The 27,030-nt window shown below is 38.8% G+C and overlaps 1 protein-coding gene across 1 annotated transcript in view; it reads right to left on the bottom strand.

Moving 5' to 3' along the window:
* ARAP2 (ArfGAP with RhoGAP domain, ankyrin repeat and PH domain 2) overlaps nt 1-27,030 on the bottom strand; it is a 135,037-nt gene that overhangs the window by 71,495 nt on the left and 36,512 nt on the right. The window contains exons 9-10 of the mRNA XM_009935526.2: nt 3,367-3,482; nt 553-752 (exon numbers count right to left, since the gene is read on the bottom strand). Of these exons, the coding sequence (XP_009933828.2) occupies nt 553-752; nt 3,367-3,482 (316 nt within the window). The remainder of the gene's footprint in view (nt 1-552; nt 753-3,366; nt 3,483-27,030) is intronic.

Raw genomic sequence — 27,030 nt, forward strand, 5'->3', positions numbered from 1 at the left:
GATAGTAACAAAGAAAGTAGGCTGTCTGATGTACAATAGTTTGGGAAGGGTCTGTTTTGAAAGAAATCCTAGAGTTATAAATTATTTCTCTGAATCTACTGCTTAAGCACATTTAAATATATAACATGATAGAACTAGATTTTTAGTAGTATCTGAAAAAGCTATCCCTACTGGCAGTAAAATAAGCCCAGATGTAATATAATTAATACCTCAAATTTATACACTGAAAATTTTTATTCTTTGGCATCCAGCCTTGCAAAAGCCAGCTATTTCCCATGCAGTGCTAGTGTGTCTTGATTTCCACTAATTGTGGAGGATTATTCTTCTCAGGGAAACCAACCACTTTACAGACCTGTCATTTATGTATGGAAGTGTTTTAGAATAAGGATGACCTTGGTGTATTAAAAAAAAGAGTTATTGTCACTTTTTGTTTGTCAAAACTTTCACAAGGATGGCACTGTAAAAATAAAAAAAAGCCAATTCAAGGACGTACACAGATATGCAAATATGACATTCTGTAGAATCCACACAGCCTGTTATTAATTACTCTACCTGCGCACTTCTTACAAATGACAACACAGAGATTGATGGATGCCCAGTCAGGACTGGGAGCTTTACAGTCAGCACAGCTCCTGTTGGACTCATTGAACCAAATCTTCTCAGCTACTTCATAATCAGACAGAGTTTCTGCTATCGATTGCTGCAGTGCCTCAATCCAGTCTTGTTTCTCTCTTTCCGACTCTGCTGTAAAGCTGAAACAATTGACTTTTCTGTGTTATTGATCTTTATTTTAAGGCCCAATTAAACATAGTCTGTAGTTTCTCTTATTTATTACATTTACACTTCAAATCACAGTCAAGAAATCTTCCTCTACGCAGATATAAATACTAAGATAGAATGTATTATTTTGGTTTTTTAGTCAATGAAAATTCCCTCAGTTTTTGAGTTCAGTTTTCAACAAAACCACTACTAGCAAGAGCTACATAGCTTTTGTAATGTTCAAGTTATGTTCCTGAGTTGCTTTCAATCTTTTTATGTTACCACATACCAAACTTGAAGCCTGACCTTGAACAAATCCATAGAATAACCTAAGGAAACATGGAGACTTACTGAGGACTAAAAATGGACTTGCTACCTACAACAGCCAAAAGATGCTTTCATTTAAATTGATCTTTTTGAAAAATATAAATCATAATAAGCAAATACCAACATGATGATGGTTTAAAGAAAGTCAAAGAACTAGCTAGCCACAGATTCAAATCTCGGATCAAGACTGATTTACCTGCTACTTTAGTTGACTGAGAATGAAAGGAAACTCTTTGCTAACATTTAGCAAGCCCAGGAGAACAAAGTGATTTCTTCTTCTCCTGTATTACTGAGATTTCATTTAAGAAATTCTACAACACTTAACAAAAGGCTTTTATTAGCATGTGCATTTATTTTCTTAAAAATCATTACAAGTCACAGCATCAACAAAAGAGAGGCTTTTTACTGATTTGAATGGAGGATTTCTACATGGAATGGCACATAACGGATTCTTTTCTTTTCGAGAAAGAACTTCACTTCTCCAGTGAAGTTCCCACTGACTGGAAAAGGGGAAACATAACCCTCACTTATAAAAAGGGAAAAAAGCAAGACCCCGGGAACCACAGGCCAGTCAGTCTCACCTCTCTGCCTGGCAAGATCATGGAGCAGATCCTCCTGGAAACTATGCTAAGGCACATGCAAAATAGGAGGTGATTTGTGACAGCCAACATGGCTTCACTAAGGGCAAATTGTGCCTGACAAATTTGGTGGCCTTCTACAGCGAGGTTACTGCGTTGGTGGATGAGGAAAGAGCAACTGATGTCATCTACCTGGACTTGAGCAAAGCATTTAACATTGTCCCACACAACATCCATGCCTCTAAATTGGAGAGACATGGATTTGACAGATGGACTACTCAGTGGATAAGAAATTGGCTGGATGGTCACTCTCAAGAGAGTTGTGGTCAATGGCTTGATGCCCAGGTGGAGACCAGTGACAAGTGACGTTCCTCAGGGATCAGTCTTGGGACCAATGCTGTTTAACACCTTTCTTGGGGACATGGCCCGTGCAGTTGAATGCACCCTTGTCAAGTCTGCAGACAACACCAAGCTTCATGGTGCAGTCGACACGCTGGAGGGAAGCGATACCATCCAGAGGGCCCTGGACTGTCTTGAGAGGTGGGCCTCTGTGAACCCCATGAAGTTCAACAAGGCCAAGTACAAGGTCCTGAACATGGGTCGGGCCAATTCCAAGCATAAATACAGGCTGGGGCATGAAGGGATTGAGATCAGACCCACCAAGAAGGACTTGGGGGTACAGGTGGATTAAAAGCTTGACATGAGGCAACAATGTGCGCTCACAGCCCAGAAGCCCAACTGCATCCTGGGATGCATCAAGAGAAGCGTGGCCAGCAGGACAAGAGAGGTGATTCCGCCACTCTACTCCAACCTAGAGTCCTGTGTCCAGCTCTGGAGCCCTTAGCGGAGGAAAGACATGGATGTGTTGGAGTGGGTCCAGAGGATGGCCACAAAAATGATCAGAGGGCTGAAACACCTCTCCTATGAGGAAAGGCCGACAGAGTCAGGGCTGTTCAGCCTGGAGAAGAGAAGGCTCCGGGAAGACGTTAGAGCAGCCTTCCAGTACCTCAAGGGGGGCTACAAGAAAGCTGAAGAGGGACTTTTTACAAGGGCATGCAGAGATAGGACAAGGGGTAATGGCTTTAAACTGAAAGAGGGTAGATTTAGGTTAGATCCAAGAAAGAAATTATTTACTCTGAGGGTGGTGAGGCACTGGAACAGGCTGCCCAGAGAAGCTGCTGATTCCTCCTCCGTGGAAGTGTTCAAGGCCAGGCTGGGTGGGGCTCTAAGCAACCTGGTCTAGTGGAAGGTGTCCCTGCCCATGGCAGAGGGGTTGGAACTACATGATCTTTAAGATCCCTTCCAACCCAAACCATTCCTTGATTCTATGATTGTATCAATAAAATGCTTAGTATTAAATGGATGCAGCATTATTTAACTACTGCAGTTTATTATTCTTTAAGATGGAGTCAAATTGTTAAAATTACTTTGTTCATTCTGTGCAAGGGCAGAACAGTAAAAAAAAAGAAGGCTATACAAAAATACAAATCTGTGGACATAGGACGTCTAGTCAGGGAGGTAACAGATAAAGCACACAGCTAAACAAAGGAAAGAAAATCCTTCTGTTATTTAAAAAAAAAAGCTGAGCATTCTTCACAAAAATGTTACCTTTCATCCAGAGTAGGTAAGTCACTGTAGTATGATGCAAGTATTTAGCGCATCAGTTATTTGCATTTTTTAACATAAATATTAAAGTTCTCACCTAAAGCTTTTATAAGGAGTAATTATTTCAAAAGATTGCTTTGCAGTCCGATCCACTTGTTTTACATTTGCCACGTTCATAGGGATTAAAGTGATACCAAATCCTGTCTTAAAATCCTAGGGAAAAGACAATAAAAAAACAGGGCTTTATCATCCAAGAATCAAACGTGCATAGAACAATTAAATCAGCATGGTCCAAAAATCCAACAACACTAATACACATTTTGCCCATAACATGTAAGCTGTTTCTAATTCATTAATGGATAAATAAACCTACACTAAATTTTTTCCAAATGGTATTCTTCTAATTGCTAGAATGACCTTACTTGATTGTTAGTAAGAAAAAACCCTGCACGCTATTAAAAAAGGAAAAAAAGTTTAAATAACAGATTGCCTTAAAATGTGGACCCAAAACTATAAAAGTATCTACCTTAAATCATGCTTAGTGACGAAATAATGTTTATACATCCAAACTCTTCTCATTGACAGCACTTTTACTTGCTTTTAAACAGACTGTTTCAACAAAATAAAACATGTTATGTGCAAAATTCTTTCTTAGACTTTTGGTTGCTCATGCTTCTGATGTATTACATGAACACATTGAACACGTCTTTGGAAAAAAGTCCTATACAGCAGCTAAAACAGACAAAGTGTTATCTGTGACTCAAGTATTAGAAATGCTAAGCATTTTTGTCTTAAACCAAAACAAATTATTTTTTTTTCCTCTGCATGGAACAATGTACTTAAACAACCTTACATTAACACAACTGGGAAACAAAATGTTCAGTGAGCTCTTCTGAGGTGCTCTCAAATGCATGCATTTCAGAAACACTGATAGGCGCATATGTTATTTCTGATCTATTTGGAACACCACCATTATCTCCTGCTTAAACTGATTTAGATGTTCATCTAATGGTAGTCACTTCCACAAGTTTAGTTTCTGGAAATATTAGCATACTTCTTGGAAATGGTAACCGCATCAGAAACAAAACCAAACTACATCATCTAAGCAAAAAGTCAAATCCACTTGTCTTACCATCTGCAAGATGTTCACTAAGTCACCTGCCACATAACAAGTAGTTGGGTGTGGGCTGATAAAAATAGGAGCACTGGAGGGAAAAAGCTTCAGATTTACCTGCTTGTGCAGAGGAGATTGTTTTTCTGATAAATACATAGCTAAACCTGCATCACCAACAAGTTTCTCTTCATAAGATTTTCAAATTTTGTAAGCTTTAAAGCTCACACGAAGACAACACTTCACAAAACTCTTTTCACTTCGTTACCCTATTTCAGGTATGAGCAAATAAAAATATTATTTTAGCCGTGATTGGTAAGGCTAAATCTGACATAATACACACATATTGGTCTATGCATAAGTGGAAGTACCAATTGCATCACAAGGAGCACTGAAAAGAATTATGCCCCAAAAGGCAGTATAGCGTCCATTTTAAGATGAGATTTTTAAAATGCCGTAATTTCCAGTAATTAACAGAGTGGGATAAGCCAGCAAATATTTCCTTGCCAGACTTCTTATTAAGAATTTTTTTTTTTTTTTTTTTACTTTCCATTACCTTTGACACTAACAGCATGGAACTAAGGTGTGGTTTTCAGCACAAACCTTTATAAAAAGTAGTAACAAGTACCCTGGCTGAGCCGCTCCTCATATAATATATTTTTTAATATTTCTACCTTTCTTCTACCCTCATAATCTGTAACACAGACATTTTTATTCTCCCCCCTCATCTTCAGCCTCCACTCCATTTTCCTGTAAATCAATGGCTTTCTTACTGACACATCTGCCTTAGAAGAGAGCAGAGTTCTGTGAAGCCTACACAGTCCCTAATTCATCCTCAAAGATCAGTTCTATGGGAAAGGAGTGAGCAGAATAATCTCCTTTTGGGTGTGAACTTGACAGCATACTCTGTAGCAGTGAAGCATTCTTGAAGTCAGACATGACCAGTGAGAAAAACAGAAGCATGAAATATAGGGTAAAAAAAAAAAAAAAGATTGAGGATAGAAAAATACTAAATTTTTATTTCAATTAGCAGCAGTGTCTTAAATCAAATCAGCAAAATAATTTTAAAAACTGCCATTTAACATTCTAGAATTAAATGGTTTGTGCTTCTGAGATGTAAACTGGATGCAGGTCTCATGTTAGTTTCAATTAGTTGAAATAATAGGCCTTAAGAAGTCCTGATTTTTAAAGGATAGGTAATGAGACTATACTTGTACCTGAACAAACGTGTAATGCATTCTTTATTTATTAAATGACAGCTGAATGACTGCCAGAAACTATGGTTAATAGGAGTCCAACATATGCTTAGGTCCAGATTAGAGTTTACTGAAGGTAAATTACAAGTAATGAAGACAACTGAAATAATACCTAGCATATCAAGCCAGATAAAAAGTTCATGTAGTACAGTAGCTTCCCTGTAAGCACTGCCTACTGGCAACTATCATAAAAAGAATACAAATAAGAAAAGGTGCATCCTCATCTTCGCAAAGATGTTTCCAGCAATCTAAGGACTTTCAGCTCAGAAAATCCCTGAACAAATAGTTGCAGCCAAGCCATCATATTTACTACCCATTGACAGCCACATCCTTAAGGAATTTGAACAAATTCATGCTTTGAGGCCTCCACAGCATCCTACTTCATAAGGCTCCCAAATACTAATTGTGCAAAAAAGTAGTTCCTTCTGTGCAGGTATATTTGGATTTTTTTCATTGATAACTGAGAATTTAAGTACATGACATTAGAGAAAAGAAACGGTAACCGAACTTTTTTCATCTACCTCTTCCACATTATTCCTTCTTGCAAATCTCTATCTTATATTTCCTTCAGTCTCCGCTTTTTTAATGCCTTCAAACAGTTAGCTGCACCCACTTTCCTCGGAGCAAAAAGGGAGCAGGCTGCATGGAAGCACCCTTCAGGCCGAAGATCACATACTTATATCTGTGAAGACAGACACCAAACTGTTGTACTGAACTTAACAATGGAGAACTAAGAAAGTACTCTAGAAATGAAATGCTTGAATTCGGAAGTCTTACCTAGATTTAGCTGGAGTACCAACTCTCTAAATTTTGCACAGGTACCCAGTGTATGAACCACCCCACAGAAAAGAGAATAACTATTGTAATATTTTAAATTCAGCAAGTGTATAAGAACTTACAGTACTGAATTTCATTGTGAGGAATGCCAAAAACGTTAAGAAATTAGAAGTGAGGAATATACTTTTCGCAGCTGAAGGTGGTGGCAAACTAACCAGTTTCACTGGTACATTAGAGTGAAGTTATTTCCGTAATGGTCCAAACAAACAGTAACTGTACAACACTTGGCATAAACCAGGCTTTGTGAACAACAGGTATACTGGAATCTAATTTTCAACGTTCAGAATTATGTTTTCAGGAGTGCAGTCTTGTTCTTGAAAAACAGAAGGGGGAACTGGTGTAAGGAAGAACTGCTCCACTTCGAAAGATAAATTCATTCACTTTGAGTGCACAGGAGGACAATAGGGCCATTCAAGCACTATACAAATCGTACTGACAGCAAGTCCAAGTAGTATCTTTTCAGTAGAAGAATTGTCTTACTTCTACAGACTGAAAGCTTATTGCTTCAGATAAAGTCTAACACAGTTTCACAAGAAAAGTTTAAGAAGATTCAAAAATGCACAGAGAAGGCTGAGGGTTGCAGTTTTTTCTTCAAACACAGTTATGTCTTAAATGTCTATGTTTATACTATCTTCACGAATTTGAAGAAAGGTTGAAAAAATCTCTTGACAATAAGAGCTTTAAAGAAAAAAAAATTCTTTACAGATATAATAATAGATCAAAAGTATTCACTAAACACCACAGTTAACTGAAGGCTAAAAATACTAACAGGGGAAAGTAGTTAACTATGAGATGAATACTGTCTTTCTGGTAAGCTGTTGTTCCTTCCTGAAGGACAAATGATTTTACTGTGTGAGTCCTCCTATCATTATCACACCTGTCTGAAAAAGACATAACCTATAAAAACCTTTCATCTGTATATCAACTGTGAAATATAACTTCTTATTTTTAAATATACCTTTAACTTGTATCTATAAAGTACATATGAGTATACAAAATTGCTTTCTCTGTTATGTATTATCTTTTCATAGGCAAAAGCTACCCTGAGACAGGCTTTACTAACCTTTCTTTGATTCTACTCTGGATGAAACTCCAGGAGCTTCAAAATTAGTCTCATACCTTTTCTAATATATCATCACTGTTTTACAGACACAGAAATAAACACCAAGGTTACGGAAAAGTTAAGTACATGTATGAACAAAATCATGTGGCTACATATAATCAAGGCCAATTTATAGAGTCGCTGAACACATAACTTATGTTGTCTTAAAAAGACAGGCCTAGGCATCTTTCTCTATGGAATTCTTAAACAAATCTGTGATCAGAGGCTGAATCTTTAGGCTCTCAGCTAATGAGCCGACCTCCTCCACAAAACTACTCTTCATTTCCCTGAAAAGTATAATACTTTTTGTTTCTTTTTTTAATGTTTTTTCACTTCCACTCACTTTTGCCCTAGTAACACTCAGGCCAGCATTCTTGTTGGTTTAGTCAAACCAAAAATCATCTGAACAGACGAGTTCTAGAGCTGATGCTTGTGTTCGTCAACCTTACTGTTTTAGCAGCTATAACCATGTCTTTGGATGCACTGTAATTTATGAATCTAACATGACTTCCACAATAAATAAACGTGATCAAAAAAAAAAAACACCACCACCACAATTGCCTCAGGATAACATCTCGGAAAAACCCAACAAAAGAAAATCAACCACAACTACAAGCTTACCATTACCGCTCACAGAAAAATTCTTGGAAATGAATGCTAAGTTTTATTCTAAAGGTTAACCAACTCTATTATTATCAGTCCATAATTTTATCTCAGTTTTTTGCCAGAAGACCAAGGGAATAACAGCAACAGCAGAGAAAAAGGAAAATCACTACCATGATTTCAAGACAATATATTTCTATATAGATGACACCAAACTGGACGTGAGTGTCGATCTGCTCAAGAGTAGGAAGGTACTACAGAGGGATCTGGACAGACTGGATCAATGGGCCAAGGCCAATCGTACGAGGTTCAACAAAGCCAAGTGCTGGGTCCTGCACTTCGGTCACAACAACCCCATGCAATGCTACAGGCTTGGGGAGGAGTGGCTGGAAAGCTGCCCAGCAGAAAAGGACCTTGGGGTGCTGGTCAACAACCAGCTGAACATGAGCCAGCAGTGTGCCCAGGTGGCCAAGAAGGCCAACGGCATCCTGGCTTCTATCAGGAATAGTGTGGTCAGCATGAGCAGGGAAGTGATTGCTCCCCCCTGCACTTGGCAATGGTGAGGCTGCACCTCGAGTACTGTGTTTAGTTTTGGGCCCCTCACTACAAGAAGGACATTGAGGTGCTGGAGCATCTCTGGAGAAGAGCAACAAGGCTGGTGAATGGTCTAGAGAAGAAGTCTTATGAAGAGCAGCTGAGGGAACTGGGGTTGTAGAGTCTGGAGAAGAGGAGGCTGAGGGGGGACATTATTGCTCTCTACAACTACCTCAAAGGAGGTTGTAGTGAGGCAGGTGTTGGTCTCTTCTCCCAAGTAACTAGCAACAGGACAAGAGGAAACGGCCTCAGGTTGTGCCAGGGGAGATTTAGATTGGATATGGGGAAAAAATTTTTTACTGAGAGTGGTCAGACACTGGAATAGGCTGCCTAGGGAAATGGTGGAGTCACCATCCCAGAGGAGTTCAAAAAATGTGTAGACGTGGCACCTCAGGACATGGTTTAGCAGGTGTGGTGGTGTTGGGTTGGTGGTTGGACTTGATGATCTTAGAGATCTTTTCCAACCTTAATGATTCGATGATTCTACATATACAAAACCATATGCATATACATGTGTAAACACTTCTTAATATTATATTTTGAAGTACAAAAAAGTACAGAACTCTCAAGTACAGAAACAGTACTGGTGTATGCTGGAAGCATAGCGCTTTTTGGAAGTTGCTACATCAGCTGAGTATTCTCACTGCACATCAGTTTCCTTCCAGTGAATTACAAGATCATGGTCCCTTGCCTTTTTTGTCTGTGGCTGTCAGATCTTGAGGTCATACGCACGCGCACACACGCACACACACACAAAATAAGGCCCTAAAATAGATGAGAATTCCCTTAATGATTTAAGAAGATTTAGATTTATCCTTCAGTCCAGCCCCATGGTATTTGATTCCCTTCAAACAACTAAATTATTCCAGAGAGATTAAAAGCCCGTAACTAGAATGCTTCAGATAAAGCAATCACAGTTTCTCTCCTCTCCTCCTTAATTGGAGGTATATGTTACAGCCTTTCCAGCTAGTGAGGAAGGCTAATTTCTGCACAGAAAGGTGGGAAAAATTTGTTTCCATGTTAATGAAAAATTAAGTCATATTTATGTATTCAAGTTTGAGAAACAGTGACTAGCAATGCAGAAATTGCTTTGATGACATTAATTCTTCACCACAAGTTTATATTGATTTCCTCTCCTTTTAAACTACGCTTAGGCTTAGCCTCCCCAGTTACCTTTCATCAGGCTTTTCAAATCTTTAGAGACCTACGTCCCCCATCAGCCTAAAATCTTCTAATATAGATTTTAGGTGATAGTTACATATCATGGATTGGAATAAAAACTGTCACAAGTAAAGACATAAGTGCTCTCTCCTACAGTCTTCCTAATGAGGTCTTAAAATGAAACAGCAGTGAAGCATACAGTATATAATTAAATACACAAAAAAATGTTAAAAGAACATGAAGTTTACTAATTCAAGCCCTGATGAGCAAGGAGATGCTAGAATTCAAGTTGTCTGTGCATGTTAACTCTGTAGCTTCGTGCTCATCTGTTATGCTATGTGAGGTGGTCACATCAACAATTTTAGGTTCTTTACTTTGCTAAGCAAAATTCCTGCGTCCCATAATAGAACCACTTGAAAATTATTCGAGCTATTATTGCAAAACATTTTATAATGACAACCTGAAATGCGTAATTTTGGAGGTTAAAAAGAAGGAAGGTAGCAAAAGGCGAGTAGGGCCACTTAGATTAGCTCTAGTCAGGGCCACGCAGTAGGCTTGCTTGCAGTGGAGCGTATTGGATATGTTACTGGAATAAATCCTGCTCCACGTCACTCCACATCATTAAATTATAAAGAAATCTAGTACATGTACTTCGAGATGGCTTTATGAGGAAAGCCAGCATATAAGAAGTGGGGACAACTAGATTTGTTTCAAAAATGCATTCCTGACCAACACTCTAAGGTAGTTACAACCTTAGATGTTATTTTTCGTATAAGGTACAAACCTCTCTATTCACTTGCTACAGAAGTAATTCAGAATCCTCACTTCAGCAGTTATGTGTGTGTATTTTGCAGTATAAATACAACTTAAAATTATTTGATTATGCACCATCAGGCCCATGCCTTGCTTGTTGTATGGGATGGACATAGGACACATGAAGATGAAAGCCCCCTTCCTGTATAGGCTGCAAAATACAAAGAAAGGAGGATCACATAAAGTGACTGAATACTATCCTGGAGAGTTAGCTCTTATCTTTGCCTTTGCCAATTTCTACTCGGTGTAAATCAAAAGCCTTAGCATATAGTCATTTTCACTGTACCTGATTTTATGCTCTAGGGTTTGATTTGCAGAACTGCTGAGTAACTGGAACTTCAGCTGAGACCTATGAAAGCAGTATTTTGAGCAGGTATGGTTTTACAGAAAACTGTTCCCTGCCAAACCCCCACAAAAGACAGAGAAAATAGAGAACACAAAATTTATGTATATTTGAATCATTCGTTCTGTTTCTCGGAACTCTGTGGTCATATGGAGAAGGCAATCATGTTCCTTTACCTAACAGAAACTAATGAAAAACAAATTAATCATTGTTCCTCAAATAGCCAAACACAGCAATTACTGATCATTTCCTCACAGAACACTCCTTTAACCAGTAAAGGATTCTTTCTGTCAGGCACTTCTGAACAGTGTGCAATAAAAAAGGCTCAGGTTACTCCACGAAAAGAAATTAAAATTATCGAACAGTTACTAAGCAAAAATGCACTGAATGAGGTAGTGATTCTGTGGAAGAAAATAGCATATTATAGTATGTACTCCAGAATATTAAATTGTGCAGATTTAATTGGATGAAATTAAGGTTTTGGAAATAAGCCCAGTTTTCCCATGTTTAGAGTGGGTGCACGAATCTGTGATCACGTTAATGTTATTTCACAGAGATCTTCTTTGAATTTTCACAGGGTTTTAGCTAATTTCTCCCAAAAAAGGAAGCTTACATAATCACAGAAGCATCTAACCCCAAGTAAGTTTTTACTCTAGATAGATGCTTGGCTTCATTCAAATTCAGCATAATAGCAGCCACTGAATACCGCAGGTCTTAACAAGATTTAAAGAACGTAAGTCAGAACAGAGGACATGGACTATGCTTCCCCACTCCCCTCCTCTCCAGTCCCAGAAGGAAAGGCTTTAGTGTATGGTTATAGCGAATTAAGACAAGATGATACAATCTAGAAAGAGATGTTCAAAGACAACAGCTACAAACAAATACATACACACATAAATTAAAATATTCAATTTCTTTGTCCTCAAAAATGAAGCAAGAAGGTGACAACAGAGAGGAGAGGAAAAATTATAATTCCAAATATCCACAAGCTTCTCACTTGTGCAGAAACATGCTGGGGCGGGGCCGGGCAATCCCTGCTGCAACTATGTCTTGCCATTACAAATAATTTGTATGTATGCCATTTAGTGATGGTCCAATAACCTTTTTGTTATTTCTGAAACAATGTGTGTGACCTATTGCATCAATGTAAGGTACTGAATTCTACATAAAGTTGTACATTTTACACAAAGCATTTCAAAGCTATTACTAGAAAGTAGAGTTCATGACTTAAAGGTACCATAGACATTTGCATTGCTGCTTTAGAAAAATACTGAAAGGACTGAATTCTTCAACTATTATACAATTTAGAGTTCAGCTGAGGTACAGACAGTGTGATTCAGACCACACTCCATTCTGCACGCACATGCTTTCTTTTTCTTGTCACTCAACATACTAGGAAAGCAAGTTTCACATTTGAGGCACACAAGACAGAATCAAGCTTCAAAAGCAAGCTGGTAACACTGCATACAAAACCTGCCTTGCTGTCTTCCCAAATACCCTGACAGATATCAGGCAAGAGAGACAAACTGCTCGCTTTATTGCCAACCTTGTCCCCCATGTGAAAGACAAGTGCAGACAAAGGTCCAATTTGAACAATTATGGTAACTCCCTTCCAGCAATGCTCCTCTGCAGCATAGAGCTCACTCAGAAATCAGCATCTAATTAGCTAGAGAGGCTGAAAACACTGCAGCCTGCCTGGGCTATGATCTTGACTTTTGCTGCTTCATGAAACATCATGAAATGACATAAAGATAGTGCAGCTAAACAAACACGCAAATAAAATTCAAAGCCTGTCATGAGCAAGTACAGCCTATATTCAAGGCTTTCACCTTTATATTTCTTCCAACAGCCATTTATAACATTGCCTCGTATTAAGAGAGACAATTGCATTCCTTAAGATACACAACACAACACACGGAAATTCATTCCATTTCAAAGTTCATTTCTTGCTGCTCACTTTACACATTTTTCATCCCAAAAGGGTGCCAGTTTAATATATGTGAAACCTTTTATTGCCTCGAAATTCCTCAATTTTCCTTACTTCTACTGTTTGACCCCTTCCACCTGCCTATGATTTCTTTTTCATTTAGATGAAACAGGTATCCCTATAGCCACCATCTCAAACTCACACACCATTTTAAAATCTTCCCCTGTAATGAGCACCCAGAGCACCTCTCGTTGACACAAGGCCATTTTTAAACATAGCTATTACTATGAAAATTTTAAGTAGCCATCTGGACTCTTCTTCAGAAGTGCTTCACAACTGGAAACCTTCTTGGAAGATTTATCAAGACCGTTCTCGAGAGACCATAAGGTTCCATGTATTTTAAAAGCACCACGTACAGTTACAGTTCTCTGAATTCAGATCTTTATAATTTTCTCACTGAAGCTTTACATACACACCAAAGATCTTGTTAAGTATTCATAGTCCAGACAAACTGCTAACAAAGTGTTTGAACTCCTGAAGGAAGGACAGATTGTGAACGTTTTTGTCACATTTTAAAATCTAGAAAGGCGCTCAGGCAAAATTAATGAACCTCGTTACAGACTTTCTTGTACAGTTGTCACTGGACAATAGAGAAAACTGCTACAGTACCCCCACTGGAAAAGATCCCCTAACGCACCAAAAACCTCCAAATAATGGAGTTCCTCCTTTCCTCCAAATCTATCTGTGGAGATAAACAAATACGACATTGACCGTTGAAAAGTATTGCTGACCAAGCACAATGCTTTTATTTATTGACTACAAACAGTAAGGTGCTAAGACAATTAGTCCTCACGGAAGACATAAAAACTTCATATTTTATTTACTACCTCCTACATGAGTAAAATAAAATTTAATTCTACGACATCTTATTTGACAAGTAAAAATAATTCATATCTTCTCCTTCAGTAAGTATCAGCAAAAGTAATGCTTCCTGATGGAGAAAGTTTTCCAAAGTTTTTTTTTTTTTACTCATGAATCTAATCTCCAAGTAATCTGCAAAATTCAAAACATTAACAAAGGACAATTAAATTAAAAAAAAAAATAGAAAATGTTTCAACACTTTTTAAAGTGCCATTCAAATAGGATTAACTATGATGGACATTTTCACATCTTAAAAAAAGTATTTATGGCTTTCCAAATACCCTATATCCCAAACATACCCCTTTTTATCATAACTGGATCACTATGGGATTTCCCTGCTGATGCTAATAAAACTAAGAGCTCAGATTTCTGATCCTGTCAAACTGAACAGTCCTTCTGAGATAATGCAAATGTCAATAAAACATGTAAAAAAACCTTATTAGTAGTATTTTAAGGAAAAACGGAGAGATCTGGATTGCGCTAACAGTACTTTTTACAGCTAGGGACATTTTAGACACCTGCTGCTCACAGAGCCATGAAGATAAAAGTTTCAGTTTAACAAGTGACATTATGATCTTCAACTTAAGAGGAAAAAATAAGCTAAGGAAGGTATAGACCCACACAAATGCTTTTGGCCAGATGGTATAAATTCTCATCTGTTTAAGAAATCTTCACCCTAGCAGAAAGGAGACATTAAACCTCATCAAATTTCAGATTTGCTTAAAATTTGAAATTCAGAAACCTCTGAAATATCTGAACCAAAATAGCACAATAAATTTTCTTCTTATGAAAGACATAAATACATATTTAGTAGAAGAACTATATTTCGAGTGTGTGTATGCATGCACAGTAACTTTAAAGAATGTGCCTTAGACTCCATGGAGTTACAGATATTTTTTAGAAACCAGTGTAAAGCAGCAACTTCCCAGTAACACCTAGAACCAGGAACCTAAGGAGACTAAACTACGATTTGCGTTTTCTCGCCACTTTTTGTAATATTTATTCGAAAACAGTGAAGGGACAGCAGCACCAACTGTTCTGCCATACATTGTCCTGTGCCTGGACAAAGAGGGGGCTGATGCCATGACAACAGCAATGCTGCACAGTGGCTTTTGATAAGCAGGAATCTTTCCTAACCCAGTCGGTCATTTCAGCATTGTCTCTCCTGGGAAGACATCCTCCTTACATTTAGTCCAACAAAAAACAGAGTAGGGTGGGGGTTTGGGGGGCGGGGCAGTATTTGGGTTTTGTTTTTTGCTTAGTTTTGTATTTAAAGCAAATATTTTCTTCTGCTGGCTTCAGATTCACACATACTGATTTGTCATTATGAGACAAACAAAGATTAAAATATCTGATGAATGCACAGAAAGTATTTTAATTTTGTGTAAAGCAAAATCACTAATGGACACACATACAGCTACTGCTTAGCAGCTATGCACTTTCATATTTACCTAGGCTTTTTGCCATGAAGGTAATGATTCCACATAAAGAAAACACTGTTAGTACAAAAGCAAATACGTAAAAGAGAGTTTCACAAATCAATGCAGTTTACAAGTAAGGAATCTACTTTTCACTACTTAAATATTGAAATGGCTAGAGTATTAAATGCTTATAGAGTTTACTGAACTCCTAGTAAATCCATCAGAAATAAGTTTTATTATGAGTTTACATAAAAAGGCATTGCCGTTTGGTTTTTGTGATTTTTTTTAGTTTTGATTTTACAATGATTAAAGCTAAGAAGGGCAACCATCACAGCTACACAATTTAACCAAAAGCATTCACAACTCAAAGAATAATCTCTCACAATTACAGAGAGGCTGTTCAAATATATTTATGATAGTCAAAAATAAAGCAAGGGTCCAGCTCTAAAACATCTGCACTATACTCATATTTCAGGATTGGGTCTAGAATTAATACAGCCTCACTGCACCAAAATGTCTTTGTCTTTCTTAATGTAACATTCCAAATTTTTTATGAATACCAGTTTTCCAATACTTAGAAATTATGAGCTAGAAGCACCTTATGTAAAAATCAAGTCAATTCAAGCTTACAATGAAATTATTTTCTGCTAATGAGATGCAATGGCTAACATATAACAGGAAAATACAAACTGTTTGTACAAATACAGAGCAACCACACTCTAAAGAAGATACTATTACAAATTAAAGTTTGAAAACAAAACAAAAACCCCAATACTTAAAAAAAACCCCACAACATGCTCCTTTTGAATAACCTTCACACTCTGTGTTAATAACTAGAGAGCTAGCTGGCAGAAAGAACACTAAAAATTACACTACCTTTAACAAATCATATCCATTTACCATTTCTACATCTTCTGTTTATTTTACTGAGCTTCTATTGTCACAGAGTGAACAATAAATGCAGGTCTTGCAGGACCCAGAATAAGCTACAAACACATGGCTCCCTTCCACCTGTCTCCTACATTCTTTTCACTTCTCAGGGCTCTCACGCTCCCATCCATCTCCTTACACATGGAAGAAATAAGTCTTGCACTTCTGAATCTAGGGAGAGACCGAAAAAGCAAAACTTGCCAACAGCAATGTTATCTCTGTTTCAGAGCACATTCTTGGGTTGGGTCAATGGGTCTTGACCACTACTTAAACATTAGTAAACTCTGAGTAATGTAGCAAATAGAAGCTAAACTTTTACATTATGTAAGTTTACAAATTTGTTTCCTCAATGTTCTCCTAGAACAGCCTTCAAAACTACATAATAATAAAAAATAAAAATTATTTTTAAATATACACATATTACTACTTTTAGATAAGCCAATATGCCTTACAAATCAGAGACAGTAAATAACAGCACCTATTGTGACAATTTGCTCATGCAAAGTGACAAAAAAAGTGAAGCCCTGATTTACAGGCTGATCTAACAGCAACATAGAAACCAGCAAACTGAATCCATTTCATGTCATGGTGAAGCACAGCTATGAAAAAGCTATTCTGGCTCATAACTGAAGGTATGCAGGTGCATCTCATCACACAGAATTTGCATCAAAATTGCAAAGGCTTGATCAAGATAACACTGTAAAAGAGAATATCACAAACAGTAAAATAGAACTAGCACAGGAATTATAAAATCGCTCCGTTCCAGGATATTCAGAAACCAAGCAGCAGCATTGTGTACCAATTGTGGGTGGCGAGGCTTGTAACACGCTACAATGCTTTTTGAGAACAGAAAATCTTCCAAAAAAATCCTTCTGCGTTAGCAAGAATGAGCAGCCGCAATCTGCAAACACACTGAAGTTAGAAGGTGTATTTTCCCAGCATGACTGTGCCATTTAAGAAACTGATGAACAAGAGCTCAGGAATGAAACAGAATACTGGACTAAAATGGGAAAACTGGCAATTCTCACAACGGCAAAGCTCCAACTCACATTCACAGAGCTGGAGATTCAACCCAGGTATCTGTGTTTAGATCCTACAAGCAACAACCTTCCCTAAACTGCTCTGTATATACTCAAAATGCATCTTTTAACTTTTCCATTTAGAATGACAAGCAACTAGAATAAAATCTGTACAGGCCTCTTAAGGTTAATTTTAAAATACATCTTCACACAGTGTAAGAGAATGAAATTCAGGTCTGCAGATGAAAGAACTGCACAATTAGAAGACCTCAACAGCCAGCACCACAGAATTATGCAGAACTGATGAGATAACATCTTCTGGTTTTGTACCTACAGTGCACTCTATTAACCTTTATTTTTCCTTCTCCCTGTAAAATTCCAGTACAGCTCCACCTGCATATATTAAAAGATATGTTTCTGATATTCCATACCTCATCAGTGAGAGAAGCATGAAGAAACACAGCCTCTGGAACAGGGTTTTGTGTACATGTAACCCTTCTATTTCCGCTTCGGCATTTATTGGTGAGAACACCAGCAAGGATACACAAGTTTCACATGTAAACTGCTAATTACATCTTTACCATAAGCTCGTGCAGGTACCTAAGGTCATCCTCAAATCAGGCTTGTAAGTTTTGCCAACTGCACAGTGTCATTAAATAAAACAGAAAAGACAAATCAAGTTATATGTCATTCTTTTTTAGCTGTAGAGGGAAAGTGAGAAACCTGTAAATACCTAACACACAGGAATGATTACAGAGCACGCAGAAAACACACAGAGAAGCAGTTGATGTATTTATTCAGGGTGAAATAAGCCTTTTCTAGATGAGCTACATGAAAATGGCAGGTACCTCTGGTTGGCTCCATTTTAAACAAAGGTGAAAAGATGCTAGATACCCCCCTTATTTCTCTTTGTGAAAAAAAGATGTGCAAGGTGAAATAAACCAACCTGGAAGTCAGAATCCATCTCCCACCTGTGCAGCAGTGATGACCAGTCAGCACTGTCCCCTTCTCTTACAGCTACTCAGGACTAATGAATTTTGCCTCGATCAGTTTCTTAACTTTTGTTCTGACCCCCATCTCCTGGCTCATCAGTTTTCTTGCAGCCCAGTAAATCAGCAGCTGCTCAGTTCCTTCAGGGGAGAGAAGCAAGAGTCAAATGTAATAATGGGCTGCAATTACTCCTGTGTTGCAGGAACTGAGCTGCTGTTGCTGACTGCTGTCATTTTATCTGCCTTTGAACTTCTTTATGACCCCATGACAAGGAATTACAGCCCTCCGCTGGAAAAAACATCATACCTCTCATCATCACACAACATCCTGCAGAGCCGCTCAGAACAAGTGCCAGACAGGCTGACTGTGGAACAGGAAGCTGTATACAAAGCCATGTTAATTATACTAATGCATCCACACTGCTTCAAGACCTTTTTTAAACCTTGCTCAGTGTCTCTAACACAGCCCTGCACATTGGACTTAGATTGCAGACATGTATAAAAGTGGACAAGCATAGTACAGTGGATATAAACTCCTCCCTGCCTCGATGCGGAGTATAGAAACCAGTACAATTTGAAAACACTGGATGATACAAGACAGAGACAATAATTTTGTCGTAATCAAAATGGAGTCATATCCAATGGATAGCAGTAACTTCTTTTAGTTTTTCAATAGCCTAACTCATCTTCAACAAAGAAATGGACAGGTGTTGTAATACTCAATTTGTATTAGATCTCAGAATCCCCAAAAGGATTGGCAAAGTCAGTAATTAAAGTGTTTATCTCCATGAGTAAAACACACTCATCAGCTATTGCATTCTTTGGCTCAACAGGGTTTTTTTCCAAAGCAACTTTTATTGGAAATACCGCAGAAGTACAACAGAAAGGTCACCAACAGACAAAAAAAAACCTCAACCGAATAGAAGCTGTTTGAAATGCTCAAAACATACTAATGTCACTAGGTATCACTTAAAACGCAAAGAAGATTATTTCCATCTTTTACTTCCTGAATTATTGCTTTCCATCTTTTCTGTTCTTAAGCCGAATACATTTTCCTTCCAAACCACTGTCCAGGCCTGTTCACATGGTCCTCCAGCTGCCCACTGCCAATTGTTCTGGCAACCCTCCACCTTAAGTGAAGGTAACAAAGTTTGATTTTTGCTACAATTCAGTGCATGCAACATTTTTCAAAAATTTCTTTAAAGATGTTAGATAGTCATTCACTCTGGTGGGTCTCAGCGGGGTGGGAGGGACGGTCTGACTCACTTGCTGAGACAGAAATAACTTTTGAGTGAAGAATTCTGGAAATATCTGTACAACATATTGATTTTTAATGCATTAGTTTTGAAACATGCCACCTCTAACAAGATGATATTTTGCAGGCAAAACATTTGAGACAGAGAATTTCATTTCATAACAATGGCATTGAAGTGTTTCATGAGGCAATAACTCAGTTTAAGTTGATTAAGTTCAAACTTGTTGGCCTAGCAATTTATTAACCAGGGACAGAAATTATTGCCGAGAAAGCACACTGGGGTACTCCCCACATTTACTATGCTGTAAATCATAAATTCCCTTCCTTTTTCTGGAAGGATGGTGCATTTATTTAGAATAAAATTTGTAGATATAAGATAGTGGAGTACAGAAAATAATGCTTTCTTATTATCCGAACAATGCCATACTGCTCCAAATAACATAAAGAAACCAGCACAAGTGAAAAACAATTTATCTAAGATCCAAAAGATTAAAATGTCACTCAAGCTGCAATGATATTGAAGTTCTTGGTATTTTAAGGATCATCTTTATAACGCTTAGTTTAAACCATCCACTTCACATAACTGATGAAAACTCAAATCGCCTAATTCTGTTAGAAGTCCAATAGCAACTCCAACCTGCTCTGTCTCCACTGCCAGCAAAGATACTGTTCACATTTTCAGGGCATACTGTGCAGAAGACAACAGTTGTGGAGCAAGTGTCCACTGCTTGATTAACTGTTTGTAACAAAAAAAGATGGGTGGTGAAAGAGTATGAAGGAAAAAGGGGGGGATGACTACAAATTCTGGACATCTTAAATAAATTCCAATGGTCCTTACTCTGACAAACTCCAACAGAGACTGAACTGAGACCACCCAATCTTGAAAATCATCGTGAAGTAACAACAGAAATCCATGCATGCCAAAACTGTTTTCTTTACGAACAATGCGCTTTTCCTGCTTGTTCAGCTACTGCAAGCTAAATCCATTATGATCAATCACCTGCTTGTAAGTGCTTGGGGTTCTAGACATTACCGTGTCAGTTACAGGCACATTAACGAATTGCAGGCATACTCTTTGGTCTTCTGCTGCTGCATGCTAATCCATTTTTTTTAGTATTGCAACCAAGGAGAACATTTTAATCATCGTAATGTGACTACCCCGTGCTCATCTGATCGTACTCATCACATACTACGCAAATCCTAAGGTCTTCAATAATACTGCTTTCCCACTTCAGACTGGACAAAAGAATGGTCTCACCTCTGTTAAAGTTTAGCTTTCACAGAAGGATATCCATACAGCTTAGCTCTTTATCATATAGGCAGTGTACAAAAATAAATAATATCCTTTTGTGACATTACATGTCTGAGCTCTGCCACACCAATTAAAGATTAAATTCATAAATTGCATTTAGTTAATGGAGTTGTAACAGATTTCAAAAATGGCAAGTCGATAACAAAAGATATATGCTAAATAATTTAAAACTTGCAATGGCATATCCTGGTATTTTTAACTAATTGGGAAAAGGAATTCACATACACTATCATAACATACGTTTGTACCTATCTTTAAGTTTGTGGAACAAACATTTCAGTGAAGATATGTTGTCTACACTGCCTCAGAAATGCTCTGCTCTTCACTGTTTTAATGGCTTTGTAATCTTACATAAATATTAATATTTCAGCTATACTAATTAGTTTAATATCTGAAGTAAAGGATGCAGGCAGAGGAAAAAAGGGTAATCAGTGTTGTCACTGGTGTGTTTAAAGTTACTTCTGTCCAAAACATGGCAAATGCACAGAAGTAACAGATGCATAGGAAAAATGTGTTTCACTTCGCCCTCAATTTAGATGGCAAAAAGCAAACCAAAGCTACTGAGTATCCCTGCCTTTCAGCACATATCCTTTCAGAACTGACTGATACATTTACAATTAAACAGGAACCAACTAGGTGCAAAATAACATTCTAGCTGCATTTAACTCCACAGCGTATTGAGCTATTGAAAAAAGAGAGATCTAACTATTCTTAAAAAACACTTTTTTTTCCAGTTTCATTGTAATCTCAAACCTTCTTGTTGCACAAACACATAAAAAAAAACCCTCCAATAAATAAGTGTATATATACATACATATACACACACAGCGACATTGTACAATCTCTCAGGTTCATTGAATGCAGAAATATCTTGTTCATGTAATTTAAAATGAATAAATAAATGTAGACCTGGTCTACCATTATAAATGAAAGTACACGTAATGATACTCTGCTTCCTACATTTAGGGCTTGTGATCTAGTGGATTATTTTACCACGGGATTTGAAGCCAAGCTAGTAGTTCTTCAATGCAGATAACACATATAGTGATGGATAATGCTCTCAGGTAATTCCAGTACTCTTAGAGGAAAACAGATTTCCCCAATACTGCATTATTAGTGTTATAACTTTATCACAAGTAGATCTAAAATCTCCTTCAATTCTTTACATATGTGCTGTGCCACTCTCTAAAATCTTTTTTTCTTCATAATATTCAAACAAATCCTACTTTTCTTCACTGTTAATTTTTACATTATCAAGACAGCTGGCTGTATATATATTAGTCATCCAGAAAGCTTGACTGAGCATTACAGAGAAGCTGGTAACTTTGTCGTTTTCCTTCCTCCTTCCCTACCCTCCACCCCAAATCAAATTAATCATGAAGCTTTTGATCATTGTGGAAGCATTAGGCTTTCTACCATGTTTCATGATTGCTTTAGGTGTACTTACATCTCAATGAGATCTTAATACCACAAAAACAAATTAACAAGAAAAATAAAATCCTCATAAAGCCAAAGCTTAACTGCATACAGAAGAGTTTAATATTAACTTTTTAATTTTTCTTTGATAGAATTCCTGTTTATGCCCTCTCCATGTTCTTTCATAATAGTTTCAACAACCTAGAACAACATCCAACAAAATTATTTTTGAATGTAAAATGTAGATCTTCCCTGTAAAAGTGGTTCCTGGTATTTTTCTTGACTGATTCAACAACCTTATTAATAGCATATTATTTTAAATCCATTTTTAAATATTTTTGGAGTAGTGGTGCATCCAGTTTAAAACTGAAGTGGTAATGGTCAGAAAAACAACAAACCTTTCCCCCACTCAACGATTTCCTGTAGTCATTCACTTTATATTACACAACAAGCAAAAAAGGAAATTTTTAAGCTTCCTTACAGAATTAAAGTTATTTCCTGTTTAGTTGTTTCTGATGTCATGCGCAGCAATTGATCTTTGCCATGGTTTTGAGTGCAGAAGATTGGAATGAATTTCTTACACCAGAAGGCTGTGCTGCCATTCAGCATGACCTGGACAGGCTGGAAAGTTGGGCAGTGAGGAACCTGATGAGGTTCAACAAAGGCAAATGCAGGGTCCTGTACCTGGGGAGGAACAACCCCATGCATCAGTACAGGCTTGGGGTGGACCTGCTGGAGAGCAGCTCTGTGGAGAGGGACTTGGGACTCCTAGCGGACGACAGGTTGACCATGAGCCAGCAGTGTGCCCTGGCTGCCAAGAAGGCCAATGGGATCCTGGGGTGCACTAAGAGCAGTGTGGCCAGCAGGACGAGGGAGGTTCTCCTTCCCTTCTACACTGCCCTGGTGAGGCCCCATCTGGAGTACTGTGTCCAGTTCTGGGCTCCCCAGTTCAAGAAAGATGAAGAGCTACTGGAGAGACTCCAGCAGAGGGCTACAAGGATGATGAGGGGACTGGAACATCTCTCCTGCAGGGAGAGGCTGAGGGAGCTGGGCTTGTTCAGCCTGAAGAAGAGAAGGCTGCGAGGGGACCTAATAAATGCTTATAAATATCTGAAGGGTGGGTGTCAGGAGGATGAGGCCAAGCTCTTTTCAGTGGTGCCCAGTGACAGGACAAGGGGCAATGGGCACAAACTGAAGCATAGGAAGCTCCGTCTGAACATGAGGAAGAACTCCTTTCCTCTGAGGGTGATGGAGCACTGGAACAGGCTGCCCAGGGAGGTTGTGGAGTCTCCTTCTCTGGAGATATTCAAGACCCGCCTGGACAAGGTCCTGTGCAGCCTGCTGTAGGTGACCCTGCTTCTGCAGGAGGGTTGGACTAGATGACCCACAGAGGTCCCTTCCAGCCCCTACCATTCTGTGATTCTGTGAAACTGCTGGAAAATTACGAATATGACCTCAATCTATCATGCCAGCTCCAGCTTGATGCAAACAAATGTATTTAAAAGAGGCTGGATCATTTGCTTCCACTTCAAGTCACCAATGTACCAGTATATTTGATCTTAAACCCTTCTTATTAATTTTTTCCCCTCCAATACATTTGGTATATTTTTGGGTTGTTTGGTTTTTGGTTTTTAACATCTTGCTCCAGATTTGTATCAATCTGAATTAAAGAGTAAAGCCTGAATGAATCAAACAAGGACAAATGTTCATTTGTTTTTCTGTCACCTCCACCTATTTAAGGCATTCCGAGCCAAGCTCATTCATATGTTTGTAAACATGTTTGATCATAGTCTGCACCAGCAATCAAGCACAGAATTCTTTCTTCAAGAGAGCTTCCCAGTTATTATTACAAATAACAGCTGTGGTGGGTTGACCCTGGCTGGATGCCAGGTGCTCATCAAAGCCGCTCTATCACTCCCCTCCTCAACCGGACAGGGGAGAGAAAATACAGCGAAAGGCTCATGGGTCCAGATCAGGACAGGGAGATTACTCACTAGTTACCACCACAGGCAAAACAGACTCAACTTGGGGAAACTGATTTAATTTATTACCAATCAGAGCAGGGTAATGAGAAATAGAAACTAAATCTTAAAACATCTTCCCCTCACCCCTCCCTTCTTCCCAGGCTTAGTTTTACTCCTGAATTCTCTGCCTCCTCCCCCCGAAGCAGTACAGGGGGACGGGAATGGGGGTTGGGGGTTGCAGTCAGTTCATCATACATCATCTCTGCCACTCCTTCCTCCTCAGGGGCAGGACTCCTCATGCTCTTCCCCTGCTACAGACTAAAGTCCCACCTACAGGAGATAGTCTTCCATGAACTGCTCCAGCATGGGCCCCTTCCATGGGGTGCAGTCCTTCAGGAACAGACTGCTCCAGCGTGGGCTCTCCACAGGGTCAGAGTCCACAGGTCCTGGCAGGAGCCTGCTCCAGCATGGGCTCTCAACAGGGTCATAGCCTACTTCAGGCAAATCCACTTGCTCCAGCATGGGGTCCTCCACGGGCTGCAGGTGGATATCTGCTCCACCATGGACCTCCATGGGCTGCAGGGGCACTGCCTGCCTCACCATGGTGTTCATCATAGGCTGCAGGGAAATCTCTGCTCTGGTGCCTGGAGCACCTCTTCCCCCTCCTTCTTCACTGACCTTGGTGTCTGCAGTTATTTCACTCACATTCTCACTCCTCCCTCCTGCTGCAATTGTCATTACATAGGGTTTTTTCCCCTTCTTTAATATGTTATCCCAGAGGCACTGCCACTATTGCTGGTGGGCTCGGCCTTGGCCAGCAGCGGGTCCGTCTTGGAGCCGGCTGGTACTGGCTCTATTTGACACAGGGGAAACTTCTAGCAGCTTCTCACAGAAACCACCTCTGCAGCCCCTCCGCTACTGAAACACTGCCACACAAATCCAATACAAGAGCTTATCATCATAAAAATCTCCAAAAGGACACATGTTCTTGGGGTAGTGGGGATGAGGGGCAGGGGGAACATGACAACACAGACGACACTGAGAAAACAAGAAACATTCTCAACAATTCCACCTTCCACTGCCCGACCCCAGCGCATATCAGGCACTTCTCTCTCCTTTCAATTACCATATATCAAGTATCTGATAGGTCTTTCCATTCCTCGTCCCATTTTCTTTTGTTGTCTTCAATCCCCTACCTTTTTCCCCAGCTTCCTTTCCAGAACTGTCAGCTGCTTTGCTCAGTGTTCCTCATTAGATCTCAAAATCTTTAAGCAACTATTCTCCTTTCTACTCGACTGTCCTGGTTTAACCTGGTAGCTGGTAACTTACATTGAACTTCTTTCCCCAACTCTTCGTTCATCCTGCTGTTTCCATCACCTTAAACTCCTTTCATATTTACAAATATTATCACGATGATACAATGAAGACTCTAAATACATTTAAAAGGCTTTCTTACGCTGCCTTAGCATGACAGACAAACATTACTACTCATCTTCAGGACTTCATTTAACTACTCTTCTCTGTTCACCTTCCATTGCTACAAACCGTCTACTATACTAAGAGTGTAAAGTATACCCTTTATTTGATGTTTTTTTTTAAGGTTTTCTCATTGTCTTCCATCTTCTTCATGATTATTAATCAGGATTACATTTTCTCTAGGGAAAAACAGAACATTTCCTAATGAACAACACCCTTGCAGAGCATCATTATAAATTCTCATTGCTATATACCAAAAAGTCACAGGCTTTTCAGTCTGCCCCTGAATCCCAACATCGTCTCTGGCACTGTATTTCACAGAATCATAGAACGCTTTGGTTTGGAAGGGACCTTTAAAGTTATCTAGTCCAACTCCCCCTGTGTGAACAGGGACATCTTTCAGTAGCTCAGGTTGCTCAAAGCACTCCCCTTTAAGCCTGTGTTCTTAACAGAGATAAGAACACATCTCTGTTCTTACGTACACAGAGATACATGTACATAACCCTTCCACTTCCCTCCATTGACAGTCATATTGCTTCCTCTCTTTCAGAACACCAGTCTCAAGCATCATCTTTGACTTGCCCTTCCGTCCATCCCCTTATCATTCTCTACAATTATCATACCCTTTGCCATCTTCTACCTGTTTAATATAATTTCCTGTAACACGTCTTTAGATGTTGTCCAGTTTTGCTTTAAATGAACCATTAGCGTTAGAGAGGAAATGAAAATTACCAGGCACTCTCTTAGTGGCTCACTCAACATGAATAAACATTTCCATCTGCCACAAAACAAATAATTTCAATCTTCGACAAAACAAAAAGCCCTCTGAAATCAATAAGAGCATTAAGCCAAAATGAAACAAGAGGTTTAAGAAATGGATACTGTTGCTTGTACGTAACAGAATACTCATCACTATTCAAGCTATAACTTGGATTCATGCATGGAGGAAAAAAGTCACATATAATTATGGCATACAGACATACATACCATTTCCCAGTCTTCATAACTGGCAGTTTCCTCAAATATCCCATGTAAATACATCTCTTTCAGAATCATGCTAAGCAGTAACAAAGAGGATCCTGAATTCTCTTTATCAAAGCCAAATTCTAATGCAAACACTGTGACACCTAGGCACTCCCTGACTTTAGATACCAATGAATCTTAAATACACCTGAATGAAACGGATATTTTATAGCAGACCCGGCAAGGATCTATCAGAGCCCTTCTGATGGTCAGAGAGGGAAGGTTATCGCTGGCACCACCACAACAGACTGACATTTCAAGCCAATGTTTGAGCTGTCATGAAACATC

Source organism: Opisthocomus hoazin, chromosome 5 (genome assembly GCF_030867145.1).
Source record: "Opisthocomus hoazin isolate bOpiHoa1 chromosome 5, bOpiHoa1.hap1, whole genome shotgun sequence".
Taxonomy (NCBI): domain Eukaryota; kingdom Metazoa; phylum Chordata; class Aves; order Opisthocomiformes; family Opisthocomidae; genus Opisthocomus; species Opisthocomus hoazin.